At 33.9% G+C, this 23,625-nt stretch overlaps 1 protein-coding gene and 1 long non-coding RNA gene across 5 annotated transcripts in view; one reads left to right on the forward strand and one right to left on the reverse strand.

Annotated features, from left to right (window-relative positions):
* The window catches only part of GRM5 (glutamate metabotropic receptor 5), a 458,976-nt gene that overhangs the window by 273,838 nt on the left and 161,513 nt on the right, over positions 1 to 23,625 (reverse strand). For all 4 annotated transcript variants that reach the window (XM_079105535.1, XM_079105534.1, XM_079105536.1 and 1 more), the window contains one exon: positions 12,523 to 12,772. In XM_079105535.1, coding sequence (XP_078961661.1) covers positions 12,523 to 12,772 — 250 coding nt within the window. The remainder of the gene's footprint in view (positions 1 to 12,522; positions 12,773 to 23,625) is intronic.
* The window catches only part of LOC306640910, a 925,259-nt gene that overhangs the window by 146,381 nt on the left and 755,253 nt on the right, over positions 1 to 23,625 (forward strand). The window lies entirely within an intron of this gene.

Genomic DNA, 23,625 nt, shown 5'->3' on the forward strand with positions numbered 1-23,625 from the left:
AGCAGTTGGGGTAACATTTCTCAAATTACAGAGATAAATTACACAGAAAGATCCTTCCATCCCTTTGGATCTCTATGTGAGTTCCTTTTTCCCAACAACCTATGCAGAAGAACTCTGACTGATTTGAAACTTCTAAATTGCTAACCAGCATCCTTGTGTGTTTGGATAGGTCTGTAGGTACCTATGTTAAACTGGATACTCTTCACTGTTGACATTTTTTATGAGTTCTGTATTTGTATTGTATGTTTAATTTTAGGGTTTGATAGACTACATGCATAATCTTGTGTATAAACCTAAACATGTGTTTTAATCTTAGGTATATAGCATATGAGTTAATTCCTATGAGTACATGTGAAAAATACAACTTGTGACCAAAATACAGTCTGAGACTAAGTACTCTACCCAATTCTGAGGGCCTTCGTCTGTTTTTCTTTTTTTTTTCCCCCCATGTTCTCATGTACAACTTTTTATTTTTTTACCTGTCTGTTGGCTATTAAATTTACCTTTAGGACCATCAGAGTTATTTCAGTTAACAAGATAAACAAGGAAGATTAATCTTGAATCCTTTGTTAAGAGTTGCTCTTATTTATCGCGGAGTATTCTTCCTTGATTTACACCATGACTGCCAGTTGATAACAAGGCAAATGCCACCCAAATGAGGCTGAAAAAAAATTTGCTATTTCATCCATATTGTCAGTTAACTTTATTTATTTTTTCCTCCAGAGGCACTATTTGTATTTGTACTAGCACAGTCCATCAGGAAGACCTGAAGCAGTCTTGTTGCTCTGTTTATACTATGTCACCAAATATATATATATATATTTTTTTAAATTTATTTTTATTGTACACAAATGGGACACATATTGTTTCTCTGTTTGTACATGAAGTAAAGGCACACCATTTGTGTAGTCATGCATTTACATAGAGTAATAGTATTTGATTCAGTCTGTTATTTTACCTTAATATATTAATTGAGAAGTGAATTATATCCTGAATTAGCAATTGAACATTTTCTATGACACTTATCAATATGAGGGAATAGATATCATTCACAATACAGTTGTAGGTCTCTCTCATAAAATTCTAATGAAGTTCACAAATGAAATTGAAAATATGAATCACAAGTCTGTATAATGAATACTAGAAATATACAAAAGCTGCTTTGTGCTTCAAATATGGATAAGTCACTCAAAATATGAAAGAGGAGAGACAAGCTGGTCTCAAAATATTACAGCTTCTGGAATTAAGATAAATTCAGGAAAATACTGACTCTACTCATAAGAAAGATTACCATTGTATATTTCTAAAGGAATATTGAGAGAATATAAGGTGACTTGAATCAAAGTTCAAATGAATCTACATGTTTTCATTGATATTTTCAGTCATCTCCCTATTTATTTCACCTGTTAACATGCTGGGTGCTCAAGCACTAAAGTAAGCTTTAACCAAACTGTACATTTTGAGTTACAAATAAAATATATTGCAATCTTGAACAGTTACTTTGTTCTGTAGGTAGATGTAATTACTTCATGTAGAGGAAAAAGACAAGTCTCATTGTAGGTGTCAAGCTGGTTTTCAAATTCATCTCTTCTCCCTTTGAAATAGTATCCTTAATAGTATACATACAAATAAGAGAAGGCTTGCATGGTGGATCACCAAGACTCTTACAGTTGCAACATAATTTAGGGCCAACAGAGCACTGGCGATTCAATTTCCTATTCTACCATTTTATTTTATTTTATTTTTTTACCAAAACAAGTTATAATACATTGTTATTACTTAATATCAGAAAGTATTTCACTTTCAAAAAATGCTTTCTTCATTAAACTTATTTATCAAACTTTAGAACTAAATATCTGATACATTTTTGTTATTTTTTTAGACCTTAATACATTAGTATTTTTTACTATATTGTATTCAATGTATAGTGCCTGCAATAGAGCAACCAAATTATACTTGTTGAAGGAATAAATGAAAATTATTTTTAAAATAAATCCAGTCAGCAACTACTACAAACACATAGGCACACAAGTATTGTAAATACTTATACATATAATTGTATTGCTTATTTTTTTTTCTCCTTTCATTTAAGACCTTTGAGAATTTCATTAAACCTTACAGACCTGCACTTGGTTGCCGCTAGTCTTAACATGTATTTGGATGGCTAATGTCCATTTCAGTCATCTGGACTCATATCTGTCCTGCTTTTGCTGGACAAGGAGGATTAAATGTCATAATGCTCATAAAAGCATTCTGCAATCTTTAAACACTAACTAGATATAATGGATTAGTGCTGTTATAGTTTGGATATTGATTCAGAATGCACAGGAATAAATTCTAAAGTAAACCTAAAAAACACAACTGAAAAACCTTGTCTACTTGGAAATAATAAGATTCTATATAGTTTTAAAAGTAAAACTTCTTTTAACACTCCCATAGGAGTGTTAACCATTGACCTTTTTTTGGTTATTTTGCTACATCATTCAGCCTACTATAGAAACTGTAAATAATGTAAAAATGGAGGTGTCAGGTTATCACAATCTCTTGAGACGACTGCATTAAATGTAGGTACATGTTAACTTTTTTGATAATCTTAGAGCTAAGATTCTATTGTAGGGGTAAAAGGTCTATTTGTAATGGATTTAAAAAAATAACAATCTCTCCTCAGGACTTATAAAAATAACAAATATCTATTTTTGTTTGTTTGTTTAAAAAATGAGAACACATGACCACTAAAAACACAGATACTCCTATGTACCTTCAAATTCAATATCTATTGTGGCATTGACCTCTAGTTTAATTGAATTCCCCTCCCAGGCCACCTCCTGGTTTCTCATTTGATCTCCTCCAACCAGTGCTTCATTTTCATACACTGAACATCTTTTATGTCTCAAATGACTCACCCTACGTGATGCTCATGTTTCATGGAGGTCTCTAGAACTTTCACATTTTAATTTTCTTCAAATATATCAAAAACTTCTATCCATGCAAGACTTAGTTTGGGGATAAATGAAGAGTCAGCTGTTCAAAGTGGATGAGATGAGATTGAACCCATGGACTTGTTAAATGTTTTAAAAATTTCACTTTTAAATTTAAGACGAAATAATTGGCAGATTCAAGCCATATGTTAAAGGACACTGGATGCCAAATTATGTTGTTGAATACAACAGTGAAGGGAGTCGACTAAAATTATTTTTCAGAAGGACAATACAATTAAATATGTTTTTTAGAAAAAAATAACTCTCATGAAAATAGGGAAGATGGATAGAGGAGAAAAGAAATGAAGCATTTTTAATCCATGTCATCAGTCCAATTTAAAAAATAAGAGGAATAAAAATAACTTTATTAGAAAGACTAATATGTATACCCAAAGAGTACATTCCTTATTATACTTAGCACATTCGGTTATTTTAGATAAAATTAAATCACTTGGGGATGAATAAGGAGATATTTCAAAATGCATCTTCTCTTCCAATTGCTTTGAACAACATGTTCCAGGATGATGAATTAAAAAAAAAAAAAAAAAGTCCTCCTTTGTTCTTTGTCTCTTCTGCACTGACAAACACAGCATTAGAGTTTGTACTCCTGACTCTCAACCAACTCTCCTCTCACTTAGCCTATGATGCTCAGGAGCCCCTAATCTTCAAGAATTGAAAATAGAGCTTATGTACAAACGACCTCTAGTCTAGTTCTGCATAAATATCGAAAGCATAAGTATTAACTGTATAAGTATTACTGTATAAGTAAGCAGAGTCATCTTCAGAGATGAAAAACATCTGGATCAGTAGTAAGCAAAGTTTTTGTGTAAAGTCAGATAGTAAATACTTCAGCCTTTAGAGGATATATAGTTTCTGTTACAGATAATCAGTATTTCCATTATAGCCCCAAAGCAGCCAAAGACTTTATGTAAATGAGTGTGACTATGTCCAGTAAAACTTTATCACATCTTCTATGAATGCCACCAAACCTTATCAGTTCTGTGCAAAATAAGGGAAGAGCTGGCTGTGATCTGGTTTTACTAAAGAATAATATTCTGTTTGCCCTTGGTTATCCCTGGGTGTTTTCAGCTTCAAATGTTTTATTTATTTGAACCTAAAATTTCATTGTGGTTATTTCCTATAAATATAGTATATCTTTTGAACATTCCATATATTCTCATTAAATTTTTGGTTTATAGAAAGTTAAATTGCTTCATATGTTATTTTTTTTAAATAAAACACCTTTTTTTCAGAATAACCTCAAATTATTAAATTTCCTTTAGTTAAAGATTGTCCACTTGAGCACCAGAAAAAATATTTTAATATATTGTAAGAATCAAATTTGTTCCTGAAGTTAAGATAACCAATGACTCACAGATGCTTTACTGTGGTGGGTCAGGGTAGAGCTACTGGCCAGTGTCCTCTAGCACTTGATGTCTGTCAGATCTTGAGCACATTAGTTGTCTCTCAGTGCCTCAGTTTCCTTAGCTATAAAATGAAGTTAATAATAACTTCCAAATATGATTGCTATGAAAAACCAATAAATATATAAAGAAAAATCACACAGAACAATGTTTGCTAAACAAAGAACACTCTGCAAATAACTATTATCATCCAATTATTTAAACAGTTCATCTACCCAAAGCTGCCGGAACTTTTTGAGATGCAGAAGGCTTCCAAGTGATATAGGTCTGAGGACTTATAGGAAACTCGGGCAGTATGAAGATTCCCCTTTAATCCCTGATTCTTGCAATCAAATCAGAAAGATTTCAGACATGACACTCAGAATAACAGATATGAGTTTATTAAAAGGGATGGGAAAGGGGGAAAGAGAATACTCTCAAGGGATAGACAGGGACTTCTCATAAAGGAGAGGGGCAATATGCCTCTTCTACTCTCCAGTTTTATGGGATCCCAGGGAAATTTCCAGAGAGTCCTGTCTAGGTCTACCTCTTAAGTTTTGACTGACAGCAGGATCCCCTCAGACTTTGGAGTCCATTCTGCTGTGACAACCCTAGGTTACTTTGGCCTATACTGACCAGTTTTAATCAGAATCAGTTCTTACAGATTTGCTTAGTGGGGAAGTAACCTTATCTCCCTGCATTCTAGGATCTGTTCTGTGTAAAGGTCACAAAAGTCCCTCCTTTAGGGAGACTTGTGTTCTTGTTGGGAGCCTACAGATAATAGGCAGTTTGCTGAGGAATGTAACATACCCATGGATTTAAACCAGGCATTGCTTTTTAAAAGTGAAAGCATATGGAGGTCCGTATAGAGGGCCCATTTTATGGACTTGTTCACTTAACCTGATGTTCCCTCCACTTACATCTGTCTGTTCCTTATCAAAAGCACCAGTGTTAAGTACAAGAGGTTACTACAGTACCATAGGCTGATCACATCCTATACATATAAATCCTTCTGTGTCTAATAACATCAGGACCTCTGTTCTGTTCTACTCTTGGACATTTCTGGGTTTTTAAAATTTTTGTTTGTTTGTTTGTTTGTTTGTTTGTTTGTTTGTTTGTTTTGACCAATAGCACCTTCCAACTTCCAAGGTGAAAAATGTCATTTAAGATGCAGCAGCACATCTAGAAATCTTGGTGGCCATGGATGAAATAAATACTGTCCCTGAGCTTCAGATTTTTCATCTCTACATTCAAGATAATTTTTGTTTTGAGATATGAAAGAAATATCTTAATCTTCAAATTTCAATAGGGGTGTTTCCACTCTTGAGGAGTGAAGAACATGGAATGGAAGCTCATAGCTTCTCTCTACCACCTGTCTCTTTCTTACATGGAGATAGATTTTCCTACATGGTGAGACTAGAGAAGAGAGTAAGCATGTGTGATTTGCCTCTTCTTTTGGAAGAAAAATCTGTTTCATCTACTTAATAGTTCTTTTTGTTTTTCTGAGAACTGTCAATCTAACCCAGGGAACTCCATGGCTCAGTATTTAGAGATGGTATTTGGAAGTTCATTTAGTTATAGATCAGATATTTGGTCTCTAATTAGATTCATGGACATGAATCGCCATGACTCAGTCTTTTAGGTTTTTAATTTGAAGCCTGTACTTCTGTTTAATAAACGTTTAAAACCCTAATCGTGGTCATTTGTTTCAGTACTTATTGGATCAGTATATGTACAGATGTTAAATTTGATTCTATTTTAATACTATTTTACTATAGTGTAGTCAAATCTTCCTCTCTTCATTGTTCATAACACATGGAGTGATATTTAAAAGATAATAAAGAAAACCATTTATTAGCATCTTGAGTCTTCTTGTTCTCCCAACTCCAATGACAACTTCTCATCCTAATGTCAACCCCTGCACACACAAACACATGCACACACACACACACACACACACACACACACGAAGACACAAACTTTTCATTAATTTAATCCTTTATCTTACCTGCATCCCAAAATTAAATAATCGATTAAATAAACCAACCTCCCTGACTGGCCCTTGAATGAAGTATAAAAATGTACAAATCCAGTTACAGAAAATGATATCTAAAAAGTAGAGTAGAGTCTGGCATCTCTCAAATCACCATAAGAAAAGTCAAAATTAAATGATAAGAGAAAGAATATGTTAAAGGTATGTCAATGAACTACTTTCTTTAATTTATATTGAGTTTTTATAAATTAGGAAAAATAAACAGAAAAATGTGGATTAAGTACATGAATAAGGAGTGCATAGGTTTTAGAAAAAAAATATGCATCAATTATTGACATTGAAAAAGATTATGTCACTCATTTATAAGTGTTCAAATATTATGTTGATATTTTACTTATAAAATTAGCAAATATCAAATAATAATAATATGCTGTGTTGATGAAGATACAGAAATATAATGACTATTCACTGAGTAATTTGGTTTACCATTTAAATTATTTTTCATGATTATAAACTACATATTTGGAAAGAAATAAAATTACTGTTAAAATACTTTTCTCTTGGGTGGGCATGGTAGTGCATGTCTGTAATCCCAGCAGCTTGGGTGGTTGATGCAGGAGGATTACAAGTGCAAAGAAAACCTCAGCAATGTAGAGAGGCTCTGAGCAACTCAGTGAGACCCTCTCTAAATAAAATATAAAAAGGGATTGAGGATGTTGCTCAGTGGTTAAATACCCCTGGGTTCAATCCCTAGTACCCCCCAAATACTTTTCTCTTGACATCAGTTTCCCCTCAAAATATAGTTCATCATTTTCCATTCTTTATTAGTTGAACTTTCTAAAACACTGATTTATATGCCATGGGTTCATTTTCTCACTTCCCATTTCTTAGCCACTTATTCTTAATCTGTTATTTCTCCATTCAGCCATGTCTTACTAAATTAGCACCAACTTTCTCTATCTCAATAAATCTAAAAGCCTCTTTCACTATTATTTGCAGTAGATCTTCTAAATCAGCTGACCACTCCTTTCTCTCTTCCATTGCCTCATTTGACATGACTTTCTCGGTTTTCCTCCTACATCTCTGGATTTGACTTTTCACAGTTCACCTTATAAATTCCAAGATCCGCCAAAGTAAGTTCTTAAACTTCCTGTCTTTTAATTCTGTGTAACCATGTTGTTAGTTAATAAGCCAGTTATTCTGTTCATTTACTCAGTTCTCTTCATTGCCTATTTCTCTCCTTGAGCTCCACACTTGTGTATAGTTATTTCTTGATTATTTTTATGTTTGAAAAGCACATTAAGTCAACTTATCCAAAACTCAACTCATTTTTTGCCCTCTAGCTTGTACTTGTCTCTTTTTCAATGATCTTTTTCTCCACAAAGTTACTGTCTTTCACAGTTTACACAACACAAAACTGTAAGCGTCATTGTAGACATATTCCGCACACTCTCACACAATATCAAACACATTGTCAGCTCCTGCACATTTTCTAGTCAGTAAATAAGTCTCAGACTTCCATCTTTTCACCATCCTTGGTCTATAGGGGTTCCAGTTATGTTGGTTCACTAGTTCCTCTGCATCCACCTTATCTCTTCTAATTCACGTTTTATTCCATCATTATTTTTTGGAAAATTGTATCTATCATATTCACATTCCTACAAAAAGCCTTTGCTAATAAAATGATAAATATAAAAACACTACAAGGCCCAATATGGTGTCTCACTCTCTTCTTTAAACTTCTTTTATACAAGCTTGCTCCTCGTATTATCTGGGCTCAACTTCAATTGTTCAGAGAGCTTTACACATGGTCTGAGGCAGATGCCTCTAAGTAAGTGGCTACTCAGACACTGAACATTGTATGATTAATGCTGTCTCATTAATTCAACTATAGATAAGCAGAAAAACAAAATCCAGTCAAATTAGGATGTAGTTTGAAGTTTGTATTATAAATTTATCATGAACACTTCTATCAATTATCAAAGCATTTTACTAGGTTTCTTTAATTTACAAGGATAATGAAAGAACATGAAACAAAAATGAAACAAATTTAACTGAGTTTATCTTAGTGATGAAATATTTATGTAGCTAAAAGATTCTTGGTGATGCTTGGAATGAGTATGTGTAATCTTAATTTTATCAACATTTTAGCCTCTTTGCATTTCAATTTTCCCTCCTATAAAATAGGGTATTTAAGTTTTTTTTTTAATTTATTTTTATTGTAAACAAATGGGATACATGTTGTTTCAGTTTGTACATGGAGTAACAGCATACCATTTGCATATTCATATATTTACATAGAGTAATGATGTTTGATTCATTCCGTTATATTTTTCCTTCCCCCCAACCCCTCCCACCTCTCTTTTCCCTCTATACAGTCCCTCCTGTATATTTTAGTGATGTCAAGGATAAAGAGTGATATCTATTTCTGGATAATAACTACCATGATAGTTTTAATAGAACAATCATTTCTAATTATATTAGTAAAGATATTTATTAGTGTAAACTCTTATCTTTCCTGTTTTGAAAATATTGAGATTTTTCTTAAAATTCAAGAAACCTTTTGAAATTTAAGTGTATTTCCTTTTGTGACTTGGTAATAATCATATTGATGAACAGAGATTCTTTTTTTTTTTTTTTTTTGCGGTACGGGAGACTCTTAATTCAGACTTGTAGTTAACCATAGACAGATAAACCTACCTTCAAATAGTTAAATTAATAAGTTCCAAGTTCATACTTGGAAACAAATATAAACTATAAATAATGAAGCTCTCATGATAATTTCCTATGTCTAGAATGAATACAGTGTATTCATTTTGATTATTGATCTCATCCTGCTCTAAGGGCCAGAGTGATTAACAAGACCATTTCAGGGACCTGAACAGGACATCTTTATTGACAATGAGACTACAGATTACCCAGAGCTCAAAAGAGAAGATGCAGTGGCCAGGTCCACGTTACTCTAATGTTCTATTGATGTGGAGCACAGATGGCCAGTTGCAGTGATGGATGAAATTGTCTCAGCAATAGAGTTGTCTTAGTCTTGCTGAACACTTTCATTGAATTACCTATTAAAACATAGCTGACCCAAAGCAGCTGGAGAGATTTATGAGTAACTACAGCTGTAAAATAGGGAACTTCTAGAAAAGTCTGAAGACAACCTCTTTTATTATTCCTTTGATTTCTGGTTCATCAGAACCATTCATACAAGAGTTGGGAGGAAAAAAGGGGCAAAAAGAGAGACTGGGAGTCTATATGTAAGCAAAAATAATCTTAAAAAGTACTAAGATGAGTTACAGAGTGAAATGACAATTTTTTGAAGGTAACTTTGATACAAAAATACTTACTTATATTAAAATTTTCTAGGATTGCTTCTTCAAAGACCCAGGGCTAATGTAGAACTAGGAATTTGCTATCAAATTATAAGTCCTGACCTGTTTTTATTCTACAGGAGACAGGTAGTAGAGAAAACCACTTGGCTATGAGTCATGGAAATTAAGTTATGTGACTAGGTATGCCAGCCACATTTTGAGGGTTTAAGTTTTCTCATTAGTACAATGAAAGAGGGTAGATGTTCTACCTTTTTTAAATTTTTTTACAACTATTAAAATTTGCTTTCTGTTCCATAGCACTATCAGTTAATATTTATTGAGACTTAGAGTCCTTTTCTATAAAATGAAGCATCATGCAGATTGTTCTTAGATGTACTTTTTCATAGCATTTGTTACCTCCTACCTGTCAGTCCCATAAAAGTAATAATTATTGTTTGTTTCATTCATTGAAAGCAGTGTAACACATAGGAGACACTCAATATTTTCCAACTGAATGATTAAATAAGAAGATGTATGTGAAGCGCTCAACATTGTTACTGGCACAAAACATTTGATAAGTGATCCTACTGGATAAGTGTTTATGAAAAATATTTTTATTAACATCCACAATACCAGATCTCTAAGATGTGGTTATAAGTATGAATGTTTCAAAAAGAAGTTGAATGGAACTTAGGACCATACTGTGGTTTCCAAATATCTGAAAGAGTAAACATGTTACTTTTAAAGAAAAGAACGGGAGCCAAGAGTTGAAAATAGCAGTGATATATCTTTAAAATTCAGAGCAAGGAAGACTTCTAACAAAAATATTCAAAAACGAAATGAACTACTGCTTGTGCGAATGCAAACTATGCCACAACTAATCAATGAAGGGACTGAAAAATATAATTAAAGGTTAAACATTATTCTTGCAGGAGTTAAATGACTTGGCAATAACTTTCTTTATATAGTGTACTATGAATGAATTTTAATATATGTAAAATATATAACTTTATCTTCATGGTATAGCTAGCAATAAAATCATAGATGGAAAATTGAAAATATAGTAAAGACCAATTTTTTGGCAAATAATACCAATCTTGTCATTTAATACTGGCTATAGCAGTAGATTGGAACTTGCAGAATTCTTTACCTGTTATAAAAAACAGAACTATTTAATGCAAGCTTCTTTGCTGTTGTTTAAATCCCAGTAGTAACACTGCCCTTGGGAATGAGAATATTGTCACTGGGTATATTCTTGGGGTGTGTCACCTGCTAGCTAGGGAAAATTTTAGATAAAATGTATAACATCAATGAAAAAGAAACCTCACTCAATACCATTTTTATGAAGGATGTGTGACCTCATACCAAAATAGCCTCATCAATCAGATCAGACAGAAAAGAATTAGTTACATAAAGTGACTGTCAGAAGGTGTCTCAAGCAGGAGCTGAGTTTGACCATAGAAGGTCACTCAAGCATTTGGAAAATAAAGTATGTTCTCTTTAACAAGACATCAAAACTCGACAGCAGGTAAGATGTTTTTCTATTGTGGACAAAAATACTAAGAAAGGCAGTGGTTTCTAAGGTTTTTGCTGTTCATAAATTGGCTGCTTCTTAAGACACCATGTGATATGTGGTAACCTCGTAAAACAGTGTGGAATGGTAGAAACTTACATATCCTTGATAAACCCTGATGTTACATCTCAGGAGTGAACATTTCATTCACACACTCAAACTATAGATTGCACTTAGTTATTGTAATATTTAGTTGTTTGAATCAATTGGGCCACAGGTGCTCAGATATTTGGTCAAATGTTATCATGCCAGTGTTCGTGAGGGTGTTTTGAATAAAACCTTTTGAATCGGTTGAGAGTGTCTTCCTTCATGTGGAAATGCTTCATCCAATCAACTGAAAACCTCAACAGAAGGAAAAGGTTGAGTGAGAGAAAACTTTTCTTCTGACTGCATCAGAAGAAACATTGGTCCTTCCCAGCCTTTAGACTTGGGCTCGAACTTTGGATCCTCTGAAGTCTGGAGGTTGATGTCTTTCAGACTGGAACTTAACACTGTCAGCTCCTGTGGTCCTCAGCCTGTATTCAGACTTGAACTACATGGTCAGCTTCCCAGATTTCTAGCTATTTATAGCCTCCTTAAACACATGAACTAATTCCTTACATTAAACCTCATACATATATTTTAAGTGTATGTATATATTCACTTTTTGATTGTTTCTTAAGAGAATTTGACTAATACACTGATTCAGTAATATTGGCAGGTAATGGACTGGCCTGTGCCAATCAAGTGAACTTTCTGGCTAATTAAAATTGATCCTTGTAAAAGTTAATGTTTTAGAACCTTGTCTAGTAACAATGCACACAAGGTGATCTGATAAAGTTAATTTACCAATGCTTTAAAAATTAGTTCTAAAACAATTCCTTATTTCAAACCCCCAATTATATGATTCTGTATTACATACTAAGCCCATATAGTCATTCTCACAATCAACTTCAAAAGCAACAGAAACAAGTATGATATGTGTTCGTTTCTCAAGATAACTACTCAGGCACTTAAGAATCCATCTCATTTAATTATATTTTTGAGGAGGTAAGGACTTATCATCTTTAGCTGTTGATTCCTGTTATCTTTATTAATCAGTACAAGGCATATTTACTTATTTTCCATGATTTTCTTCAGTACTGGTACTTTATGATATTTAAACTCTACTTCCATTAAACGAATTAAAATTCTAAAGCATCTGTCCTCATGCATTGAAAGATACCCTTGAATGCTGCCAAAGCCCTGGCATTAACTGTATGTGGATTTTCTCATTGTCACTCACCTGCCCAGAAGCAGAAATTCTCCTGCAAGACCCAGGCGTCTCATAGCCATCAGCAGACCTCTCACGGTCATGCCCTCACAGAAGCAGGCTACCACCCGTGCCTTGGGCAAGTGACTTCTGAGTTTTTTCAGCAACTTGTCGAAGCTCTGCTCCCCAGCATTGCTGTAGATTTTATAAGAGTGGGCAATGCAAATCCCTTCCTTGGCTGACATATCTTTGAAGGCTTCCATTCCACTTTCACCATAGTTGCCTGTGTGAAAACATGGATAAGCAAAGGAAAAGTGAAATGAGAGAATTGCATTAATTGGTTACACTCAGGATACAAAAGGGTTAAGAGTGTGCCGGTCTCTTGATGGTGTTGGACTTGGAATTAGAGAATCTGAATTTGAGGTTTTGTTCTTTCACTAACTTATTTGACTTGGACAAGTGAACAATCAAATTACTTTGCAAATACATGCATTGATCTTTTATATTTTTACGGAGACAGAGATATTATAAAAGTTCAAGCAATTCAGCTTCTCCTTCTGATTCAAAATAGTTCATTTTTAAAGACTTATCAAGTGTTATTGATTTTTGTTTGCCATTTTTAAATTGAATTTACTTTTAGCAAACAGATAAAAAACAATATCATGCATACTAATGGATATCATGGGTAACATATAATGTTTTGATATATCTATAAATTGTATAATGTTTAGCTCAGGTTAGACATATCTAGCTCCTCAAGTTTTTACAATTTCTTTATGCCAATTTAAAAAAATCTAGCTTTTGAACTGTACACTTCACTATTGCTTTCTTTGGTGACCCTGCTGTGCAACAGCAGAACAGAACTTACTTACTATCTAACCATAACTTAGCACCTATTGCTTGGTCCTTTCCCTACATTATGTATTCTACATTCTCTACATGATATATATCCTAACACTTTTGTTTTAACATTTTTTTTTTATTATACAACATGATGTTTAAAAGCAGCTTGGAACAGCTTATATGTATTGGGGGAAATTATCACAAAACTCAAAATAAGATTAATAGAATCATACTAAAGACTAAAAAGAAGTTTTCTTTCTCTGATTTTTTTTCTTTTTTCCATTTACTTGTGCATCTTCCACCATAATCAGACCCTTATTATTCCTAGCACAGAAATTTGTGTGGCAACATAACCTCTTATCATTTCCTGTCTTTCATTTTTCCAAAACTTACCAACCATTGTTTTGTCTTATTTCTTAATGTTCTATTTCATAAGTATACTATTCATTTATTTCTATACATGATATTCCTTCCACTTGATTTTTTTTTTAACTATTATTTTATGTTGTACTCTCACTCAGTCTTTCTTGTCCCACTTAATTATTCATAGTGAAAACTCTTTTAGAGTGAAGACCACATCTTTTACATGATGCCATTGAGTTAATGCTTGAGGAACTAAACTTGACCTATTCCACCATGCTGCTTTTTAGGGATCTTCCCACTGGGACAGTGTTACCTGATGTATTAGACATTCATACACTATTTATTGTGTGGCATATGCAGGTATATTACTAGGCATATGGGAGACTACATATTTACACATCTTAGCCTATTGATCTATTTTATGACACAAGAAACATAATTTTTGTCCTTTATAATTGCTAGAAAAGGTTGTAATTGTGATCCCTTCATCTTTATGACAAGATTAATTATATTTAAGATTTATTTGATGTTAACAACTTGGCTAGAAATACAACCCACTATGTTAGTATTTCTCTTTTGGAATCAACCATAACTGACTTTGGAAAATATGCTTTATCATGGGATTTCTAAAACTTTGCCATTAGATGATGAGTTATGGTGTTATTATTCTGAATTAATTTAATTTAAAATATATATTTAATTGAAATATGTCCTAAGCATTTAATTTAAAATAGATTCCTGTATTTTATATACATATTATATATTATATGTATGTATTTCCAAAACATTATACACATTTACATATTCTACATATCTTTCTTTCCTAAAGTGTAAGCCCCTGAAGGATACTGAATGCACTTACTTAACTTCAACACACTGGGTACTTAGGAATTCCTTGAACAAAAAAGTGGTATACAGAAGGAAAAAAAAAATCTTGTAAAGATACATTTATTTGTTCAAATAAGATCATCAAGTAGATACTAAATGAATATGGAGAGTACTCTTTCAGAAATTCTCCACTCTAGGAAATAGTAATTCACTTTAAAGAAAGTATTGGGCTTGATTTTCCATATTAGGACTTTTAGTCCTGTTGGTCCAAGTTCTTTCACCAAAAAGGAAATTAAAATTCCCATACAAGTGATTACTTAAAAATACATTCCAAAGGACTTTTACTGCTAATGCTTTGTTGCTGCTGAAACCATGCTGCATCTTACTGACATCTGCTAGTGAAGAAAATCACTGCTTTTTCTCATGGGAGTTGCTACATTAGCCTGGCATAATTGCCCTTCCCTAAAAAATACACATGAACAGCTTCAATCAGTCACTAAATTCTGCATTTTGACAGGGGTCAGAAATGTTCACCAAGCAATATTAGACCAAACTACCCATATTGGGGGGGCTGTGGCTTAAACTAGTAGTTAACTAAAAGACAGGAATGTGGAATACCTGAGAGTATTCCTCAGTAAATCTCTAGAAGTTTGATCAATAAAATGAATTTCTTTTATAAACATTATGTTCCTTTATTTTTTAAAATACACATTTTTCCTCCCACAATGGCCACATGTGCAATGAGTATAGCATATATTACACTCATATGTTTATCTTCTGGTGCTACACAAGTTCTTCAAGGCAGATATTTCTATCTTCACAACAAAACAATGTATATACATTGAGTGGAAGGAGAAGAGGAAGTTAAATGATGCAAGGAATATTTTTAAACATGATCAAATAACTGAGACCTAGATGTTTTGGATGCCAGAGATATGAATGGAAACTATTTACAGTTAAAGGACTGGATTGAAAGTTAGGCTCAACTATCATGTACTGTCATCAAGGACCATGACTTATTATGATTTTGTGGCTTTGAAAACCTTACTAACAAGTTTCCATGCTTTTGCCAGTGGCCCATGCAGTTCAAACCTGCTGCTGCAATTTCTCTATAACATGACCCATATAATATAATATTCCACATGAGACCAGGCATTATTGACTCATATTAAGGATTTTTTTTAGTGGAGCTATTATTATTAGTACTAGAAAGATCTCATTTAGCAAATTGATTTTAGATAGTTCTTTAAGAATACATTATGTCAGCAGCATTTCATTAATATTCAAATAATAACTCAACAGAAAAAAATAATTGCTAGTATAACATAGTAGTTATTTGTGCAGAACTATAGTATATACTACAAATGTGCATAACCATAGCTATGGATTTTTAAATATATATATATATAATATTATTTATGAGAATACAAACCAGAGCTAATGAATATTGTCACTAAAGGACATGACAAGTAGTTTGCTAAGTGATATGGGGTAAAAGGATACCAGGTGTGAGTCTAGAAAAAGAAGTTTGATTTGAAGAACAAGGGTAAAAGATGACCATACAAACGCATATTGGCAGAGGATAGGACCCTCAGTCAATGAAAGAATACCAACAGTAATAACTGCAACACATGTCAGGATAATAAGTTTGAATGCCATTTTTGGTCTGGGTTGTAGGACTTGGAATCAAAAGTGTTACTATTCGCCGCATCTATTTCCTACCACTCCGACACTCGACTTGGTTCTGTCGGAGTAGAGGATTCAACACTTGAGACCGTTCTGTTGAAAAATCATCCTCCCGCTTGGGAGCCATAGGCATGGCATGTCTCCATGTGCAGTTGCTTTTAATACTAATAATTAACATATCCTTTGATTCAGATTATAGAGAATGGTGGGGAGACTTCATCGTGCTGGTACACAAAATAACATACAATAAAGTTTAATATTAATACTTAGATGAAATTATAAATAAACAATTATGATTTGCTCAAATTTGTAAGGAGTCTGTGATTTCTTTTAGTATACAAATTCACTAAAAGTTATATATAAGTATGTGAGAGTATTCCTCTGAGCTTTGATGTGGTGTTTGGTCTTCATTGCTTTCTTAGTGTTTATGATTAAGTTTAAGGATATTTTTCCAACTTAATAAATAAATAGGTTAATCATAGTTACAATTTGTATTCTTCCTATGTTTAGAGTTAGAGTTTTAGTCCATCACGGAGTACATGAAATAGAATAAATATTAACTATAAGCTGATTCCGCTATTCTTTTTTTTATTGTAAACAAATGGGATACATGTTGTTTTTCTGTTTGTACATGGAGTCAAGTTATACCATTTGTGTAATCATAAATTTACATAGAGTAATGTTGTTTGATTCATTCTGTTATTTTTTCCCTTCCCCCCACCCCTCCCACCCCTCTTTTCCCTCTATACAGTCCTTCCTTACTCCATTCTTACCACCCTCCTTAACCCTAATCCTAAACCTAACCCTAACCCTAACGCTAACCCCTCCCACCCCCCATTATATGTCCTCATCCGCTTATCAGCGAGATCATTTGTCCTTTAGTTTTTTGAGATTGGCTTATCTCACTTAGCATGATATCCTCCAATTTCATCCATTTGCCTGCAAATGCCATAATTTTATCATTCTTTATGGCAGAGTAATATTCCATTGTATATATATATGCCACAGTTTCTTTATCCATTCCTCAATTGAAGGACATCTAGGTTGGTTCCACAATCTGGCTATGGTGATTTGAGCAGCTATGAACATTGATGTGGCTGTATCTCTGTAGTATGCTGATTTTAAGTCCTTTAGGTATAGGCCAAGAAGTGGGATAGCTGGGTCAAATGGTGGTTCCACTCCAAGCTTTCTAAGGAATCTCCATACTGCTTTCCAGAGTGGCTGCACTAATTTGCAACCCCACCAGCAATGTTTGAGTTCTATGTTAGTAATAACAAAAACATTCCACTGTTAATAGCTAATATTAGAGTTCTTGAAAGGGGTAACTTCTACAGAAACTTAATGTCATATTCTTTCAGGGAAATTAAAACTAAACAGAGCCTGGTACCCTCTACCTTGCTGGAACTGTTTTTCTTTCTAAGCTATCATACAGTAAAAACATGTTTATTGAATAAGATCATTAATTATACTCTTGCAGATTTTTTACTTAACATTTCCTTGTATTAACCATGAAATGTTGTAATCAATACCAAAGAAAAAAACATATAAAAAGACTCTGTGAACAATAAAGATTCAGACTCAGCCTCAGAACACTTGGTGTCTCTGTGTGCTGTTTCTCCACCGGGCCGACGCCTCTCATCCACCTCAGATCCCTGACTTCTGCTAGGGCTGGACCCTGGCAACTATTCCCCCCAATAACTCTAGTTGATATAATTGGGTTGAATGAACTGAGAGAAACAAATCAGAAAATAATTAAATTTGGAAAAAATTCCAAGGTTTGGAATTTTTTTTTAAAGTTTCTATGAAATATCAAAGTAGAGATACCAGGTAGGAAATCAATCAGGACATTCTGGCTCAGAGAACAGAAATTTGAGTTTGAACTATTTGAGAATCCTCAGAATATGGATAACAACAGTAATCAATGAAGCCTAGGATGTGGGGGAAGATAGCTCTGAGTTTTACACTAAAGAACTCAAATATTCACACATTAATTGAGAAAGAAACATTCACAAAGACAATGAAGAATACTAGAAACCAAGGAAATGTATTCTTATGGAAACCAAGAGAAAACAATGATCTTATTTTCTCTTTTATACTATCTAGGTTGAATATAAATGTGCAGTGAAAATATCTGCTGATTTTGGCAATATTGTGGATGTCACATAGAAATAGTCTTGTGTGCTGGGCAGCATTGTACATGTTATAGTTCTAGTAACACAGGAGGCTGAGACAAGAGGATTGCAAGTTTGAGACCAACCCCAGGAACATAGCAAGGCCTCAGCAACTGAGAGAGACCCTGTCTCAAAATAAAAAGGCCTGTGGATGCAACTCAGTGGAAAAGTATACCTGGGTTCAATACCCAAGTACCAGAAAACAAACAAACAAACAAACAAAAAAGGAAGAAGTAGGCTTGGGTTTGTGTGAATAAGAGTAGAAAATAAATACAATTGATTTGTTTGACTTCTTTGAGACACTTGGGGTTCAAGAAGAGTAAGAAATATGGCGGGGAGCTGGGGTTCTGGCTCAGTGGTAGGGCACTTACCTAGCATGTGTGAGGCACTGGGTTTGATTCTCAGCACCACATACAAATAAATAAAATAAAGGTCCATTGACAATTTTTTTAAAGAAGTATGATAGTAATTAATCAGAATATGGAAATCAAAGGAAAGGTTTTGTTTGTTCATTTTTAGGTTGGAGAACCTAAGGTGCTCATCCCATGGCATGGCTCAGAGTAAGAACTCAATAGATTACAGATTTTATCATCATCATCATCATCCATCATGTACATTCTGAACAATAGCACTGACCTAGTTCCTGTCAAATTACTTGGTAAGAAGATATTAATGATATATAGCAAGAACTGCACTAGTCATTCAAATATATTATATTATTAAACCAACTAAACTTCTGAGGTAGGTATTATTGCCCGCATGTATACATAAATTGGGAATGCGAAAAGAATTCACCAACGTATTTACAGGAAGGGAATGGAAGAGCTGGAATTTCAAACACTGTCAAATTTCAAATTCCATGCTATCTTCCTACAGTGTATTGGTATTCTTAAGCCAGTACAGGAGGATTGCTCAGCTTAGCTCTGTGGTTCTTCCAAAGACACTTCTTCCACCCACCACTGCTTCCTTTGAAACTAATTTCAGATACTACTGAATTGAATGCATCTCAGCAAACCATGCATAATTTAACAAATAAGTTCTTTCCCTGGCTTCTAGATAGGTTAAAAATATAGGATTTATCCATAACTGATCCAATCCACATCATTAAATCTCAAAGCTTTTATGTAAAATATGCAGTGAGTTAATTATGATTTTTCTTCAGAGAAAGGCCTGTAAAATAAGAGGGGACTTTTGGAAACAAATAGTCCGCCCATTTTATATTAATTGCATAACAGCATCATTGCTGGCAATGAAGGAACTTCAGAGAGACGCAAAAGGCAAACAACTTGATTTTGATATTAAAAATTCTATAGGATTGTAAGTTTTTTTATTTTTTGGTAATATATAGCTTTAGTTGAGATTTGCAAAGTGCAAAAAAACACTTCTTCATTTTCATAAAAGTACTGCAATCTTTGACTCATTTCTTTCTCTGGCTATTCTTCCCAGAGGAAAATAAAAGTTGAGACAGCGCTATGACCCAGATTCCCACTCTAACCCTCAAGAATTCTGCTTCTTTCTGCTTTCTTCCTAAGTTGTCAGCTTCACAGCTGATGCCTGCAGTGCCTGTCTCATTAAGAGTGATTCCATTTTCAGAGAAAGGACAGCATCTATATGCAACTGTGTGTCAATGGACCAAGTGGGCTGGCAAGTTATTCATTTGCCTCTGTTTTAGCTTGCTAGTCACCTCTGATCCTTGATTCTAACAGGATCTAATGACAATGCAGAAATTCTCCCATACCAGCTGAAGGCAGAAAATCCTCTGCAGCATAGCCAAAGTTGTTCACGCTTGACAGCCTTTGCTGAAATGAAGTAACTTCTTTGACAGCAACTCCCTGTCTTGCCACCCTGTTCTCCAGTTTAGATCTGCACTGTCTGGGTTCTGTGGTTGCCAGATTCCCTCTAGAAGGACACAGTACTGAGAGAAGGGACTCAGTTTGAATTCAGAAAATAGTAGGAAGAATTGAAATGAAGTGCAAAGGTTGTGCTCCTGTTGTTACCAAATTCTGAGTTTCATTTAAGACAAGTAACCATGCTATGTTCTTGCATTATGGCCTTGGTTTTTCTCATCATAATTTTGGTCTGTCCTAACATGGTAGCCTCTGGCTAAATGTGGTTATTAAGTATTTGTCATTTGGTTGTTTTCAAATGGAGTTATTATGTGAGTATAAAACACAAAATAGATTTTAAAAACTTAGAATTTTCTCAGTAGAAAAATACAAGGTATTTCATTAATAATATGTTGACTGCATATTTAAATGATAAAAGTTTGCATATACTGAGTAAAAAATAAACTTAAAATTAATTCCACCTGTTTATTTTCATCTTTCTTAAACTGTACATAGGGCTTGCATTAGATTTTTGCCAATGCATTTGTTTATACAGAGACAAAGAGAAGGTTCCCTCAGGGTGAAATCTAAACTCCTCAGGGTGTTCATGACATCTAGGACTTGTTATGCTCCAGTGCCTTACATTTTCCTCCAGTCTTACTACCTGCCTTTTCCTTATGTACAGTCATCTTCCAGCCCTGCCAGATAGTACACAGATCAACAAATATACCATGCTTTTGTACATCTCTAAATTTTGCACAGTCTCTTTATTGTAAGATAATCTTCTATTCGGTGAATTCCTGTGCATCCCTCCAGATTCAGCTGAAAGGATTATAATTCCACATTTTTTCATTTTTAAACTGATATCTTCTACTATACTATCACTGCCCACCCCCACTCCAGTGTTCAGGATTTTCATGTTATGTTGTAATTATTTATTTGACTCCCTTAGAGATTGTGAGCTAATTGGAAAAGGAGTTACCTCTTAATTACTACTTTATCTCCAGAGCCTAGGCAGCCTAAGCATATTTTGAGTAAATTAATTTTAGAAAATGAACATCAAATTTTCATTAGCAAATTACTATTAAGCATCTACTATAGATAGCTGTGTATAGTTGTTCTGGCATTGAAGTTACTTGGGATTAATTGTGATTCAAATGACTGAACTGGGCTAAGATAAAATATAGTATGGTGGAGAGCAAAACTTAGTTTCAAGTACTTGGAGAGAGTGAGATGACAGTGCTTGAATTGAGTCATTTGCCGTATTACTTACATGGACTTTAAGGAACCACTTAGCATTTTTTTGTGAATTTATCTTCTCAAATATGAAATAATATAATCCTTATAGTGAGATTTTTAGATTTCTTTCTAGGTCTTTTTGTTATATTGTAATAACAACAAGGAATATTTTAGTCCCCCTTTTTTTTAACATTTATTTTACATGCTCTTGCCTCAAATTCTAGTTTCCATCTCTCAATATATACTCTGAACATAGTGAATAATTCCTAAGCTCAGTTTATTTTGTATTTAGGAAGTCAGAAATTCTACTCAATACAGATTTTACTGGAGGGGTAACGTGGTTATGGTAACATGAAAAAGAGTCTCCAATGAAAGGGCCCGGCTTTGCCATTTATCTCAGTACTCTTTGATTAATTCATCTGCTCCACTGGGATTTCACAGAGTTTATGTCAAGTATTAATTGTTCTTTTGAGCTATTCCAAACTTTTTAAGAACTGCTTAGTTTGTTATTTGTAACCTACTCATGTCAGTTTGAATAAAGATCTCAACAGTAATCACTTTCCAATCACAGTAGATGTATTTTTTCCATACATATGAAGTCAAAGGAGAACAAAACTCACTAAATAAATTTCTTAAAGATTTAAAGGTATTTGCTGATAATCAATGGAAACCTGTGTGTATGGAGATAGGTAAGTCAGATTAACAGTGTTTATCCTTTTATTTATTTATTTTTATTAACAAAATTGCCCCGTAGAATCTGTTCTAAAACAAAGGAAACAGACCCTGGCCTGGGGCCAAAAGAACTGTGATTTTCAGCTGTCTTCTGGAAGGAGTCCCAATGTTAAGCATTGACTACAAGTTTCATATACTCAAAAATGCCACTAAAATTCTCACTTAATGTGAGAAAAAGAAGCAAGTAGGTGGAGAAAGTCTGACGCAGATCACACATTTTTTTAATCTTGGGTAGTTTCCATGGATCCCAGATTCAATACCTTTAAGCACATTCCAACCCATGTAGAGACATTTATTAAAATTAATTTTTAAAAATACAAAAACATGAAGACAAGGGTAAGTAGATGGTCATCTACAAGTCAAGGAGAGAGGTCCTCAGTAGGAGCAAACCCTATTGATATCTTGACCTTGGGCTTCCAACTTCTAGAATTGTGAGGAAATAAATTTCTTTCATTTAAGTCATCTGATTGTAGTTCTTTGTTATGACATCTCAACCCAACAACTATGATTCTCTGTGGGTGACCCAAGTCTCCAGTTATAGAAGATACTCAAATCCTTAGCAAGATGAAATTAACATAATTTTGTAGTCAGAAGGATCATGATATTTGGAAAGGTCATTGCATTTGTGATATATATAATGAATTTGATACTTGCAAAGGCAATTTTCTAGATACATGATTCTAAACAAATAATTTGGTTTCTGAGTTTCACTTTCTTAAGTCAGCTAAGGTAGGACAATCCCCAGTCTAATGTCTGACACAGAACAGATACTCAATAAAAGTTAGTTTCTGTCTGAACTCTCTTATCTTTCTTCTAACATTCATAAAATAGGCCTTAAAAGGAAAGGCTCTGAAATTAGCTTAAGTGTGAATTCAAACTCTCATTTGGATTAATTCAAACTCAATTCAAATCCTGGTTCTGTCACCTACTAATTTGGGTGTTTGGGCAAATTATCCAATTTCTCTAAGCCTTTGCTTTCTCATCTATGAAATGTTCATAAGGTGAATATGAGGTTCAATGTGATTTCAAATGGAAAATGCTTACAGCAGAGCCTGACACATTAGGAAAAGGCTCAACAAGGGTTTCTGTTATTACTCAAACACATAAGTGTATTTTTCTATTAACTTCTTGGATACTGGTGTTTACCGTGACTACCCAGGACCTGTTCCTCTTAATAGGAGCCCACTTTATGCTGTTGCCTGTATCAAGGCTCCAGATAAGACCTATGACTCCCAATTCATATCTCCAGTTAGATACCTGGCAAATGTTAATTCAATGGCTGCTAGCATTGTTTCTAGAAATTTAAACTAACACTGCTCATTAGATATGGTGGTGAAAGAGTACTCAGTTGAGCTGCTAAACAGTACCACCATTTCGGTGTTTCTTAAAAACATGATCCCTGTCCCTGTTGCCCATGTAGGCACTCCACAAAGCAAATCAGAACAGGC

Source organism: Sciurus vulgaris, assembly GCF_902686455.1.
Source record: "Sciurus vulgaris genome assembly, chromosome: 11".
NCBI lineage: Eukaryota > Metazoa > Chordata > Mammalia > Rodentia > Sciuridae > Sciurus > Sciurus vulgaris.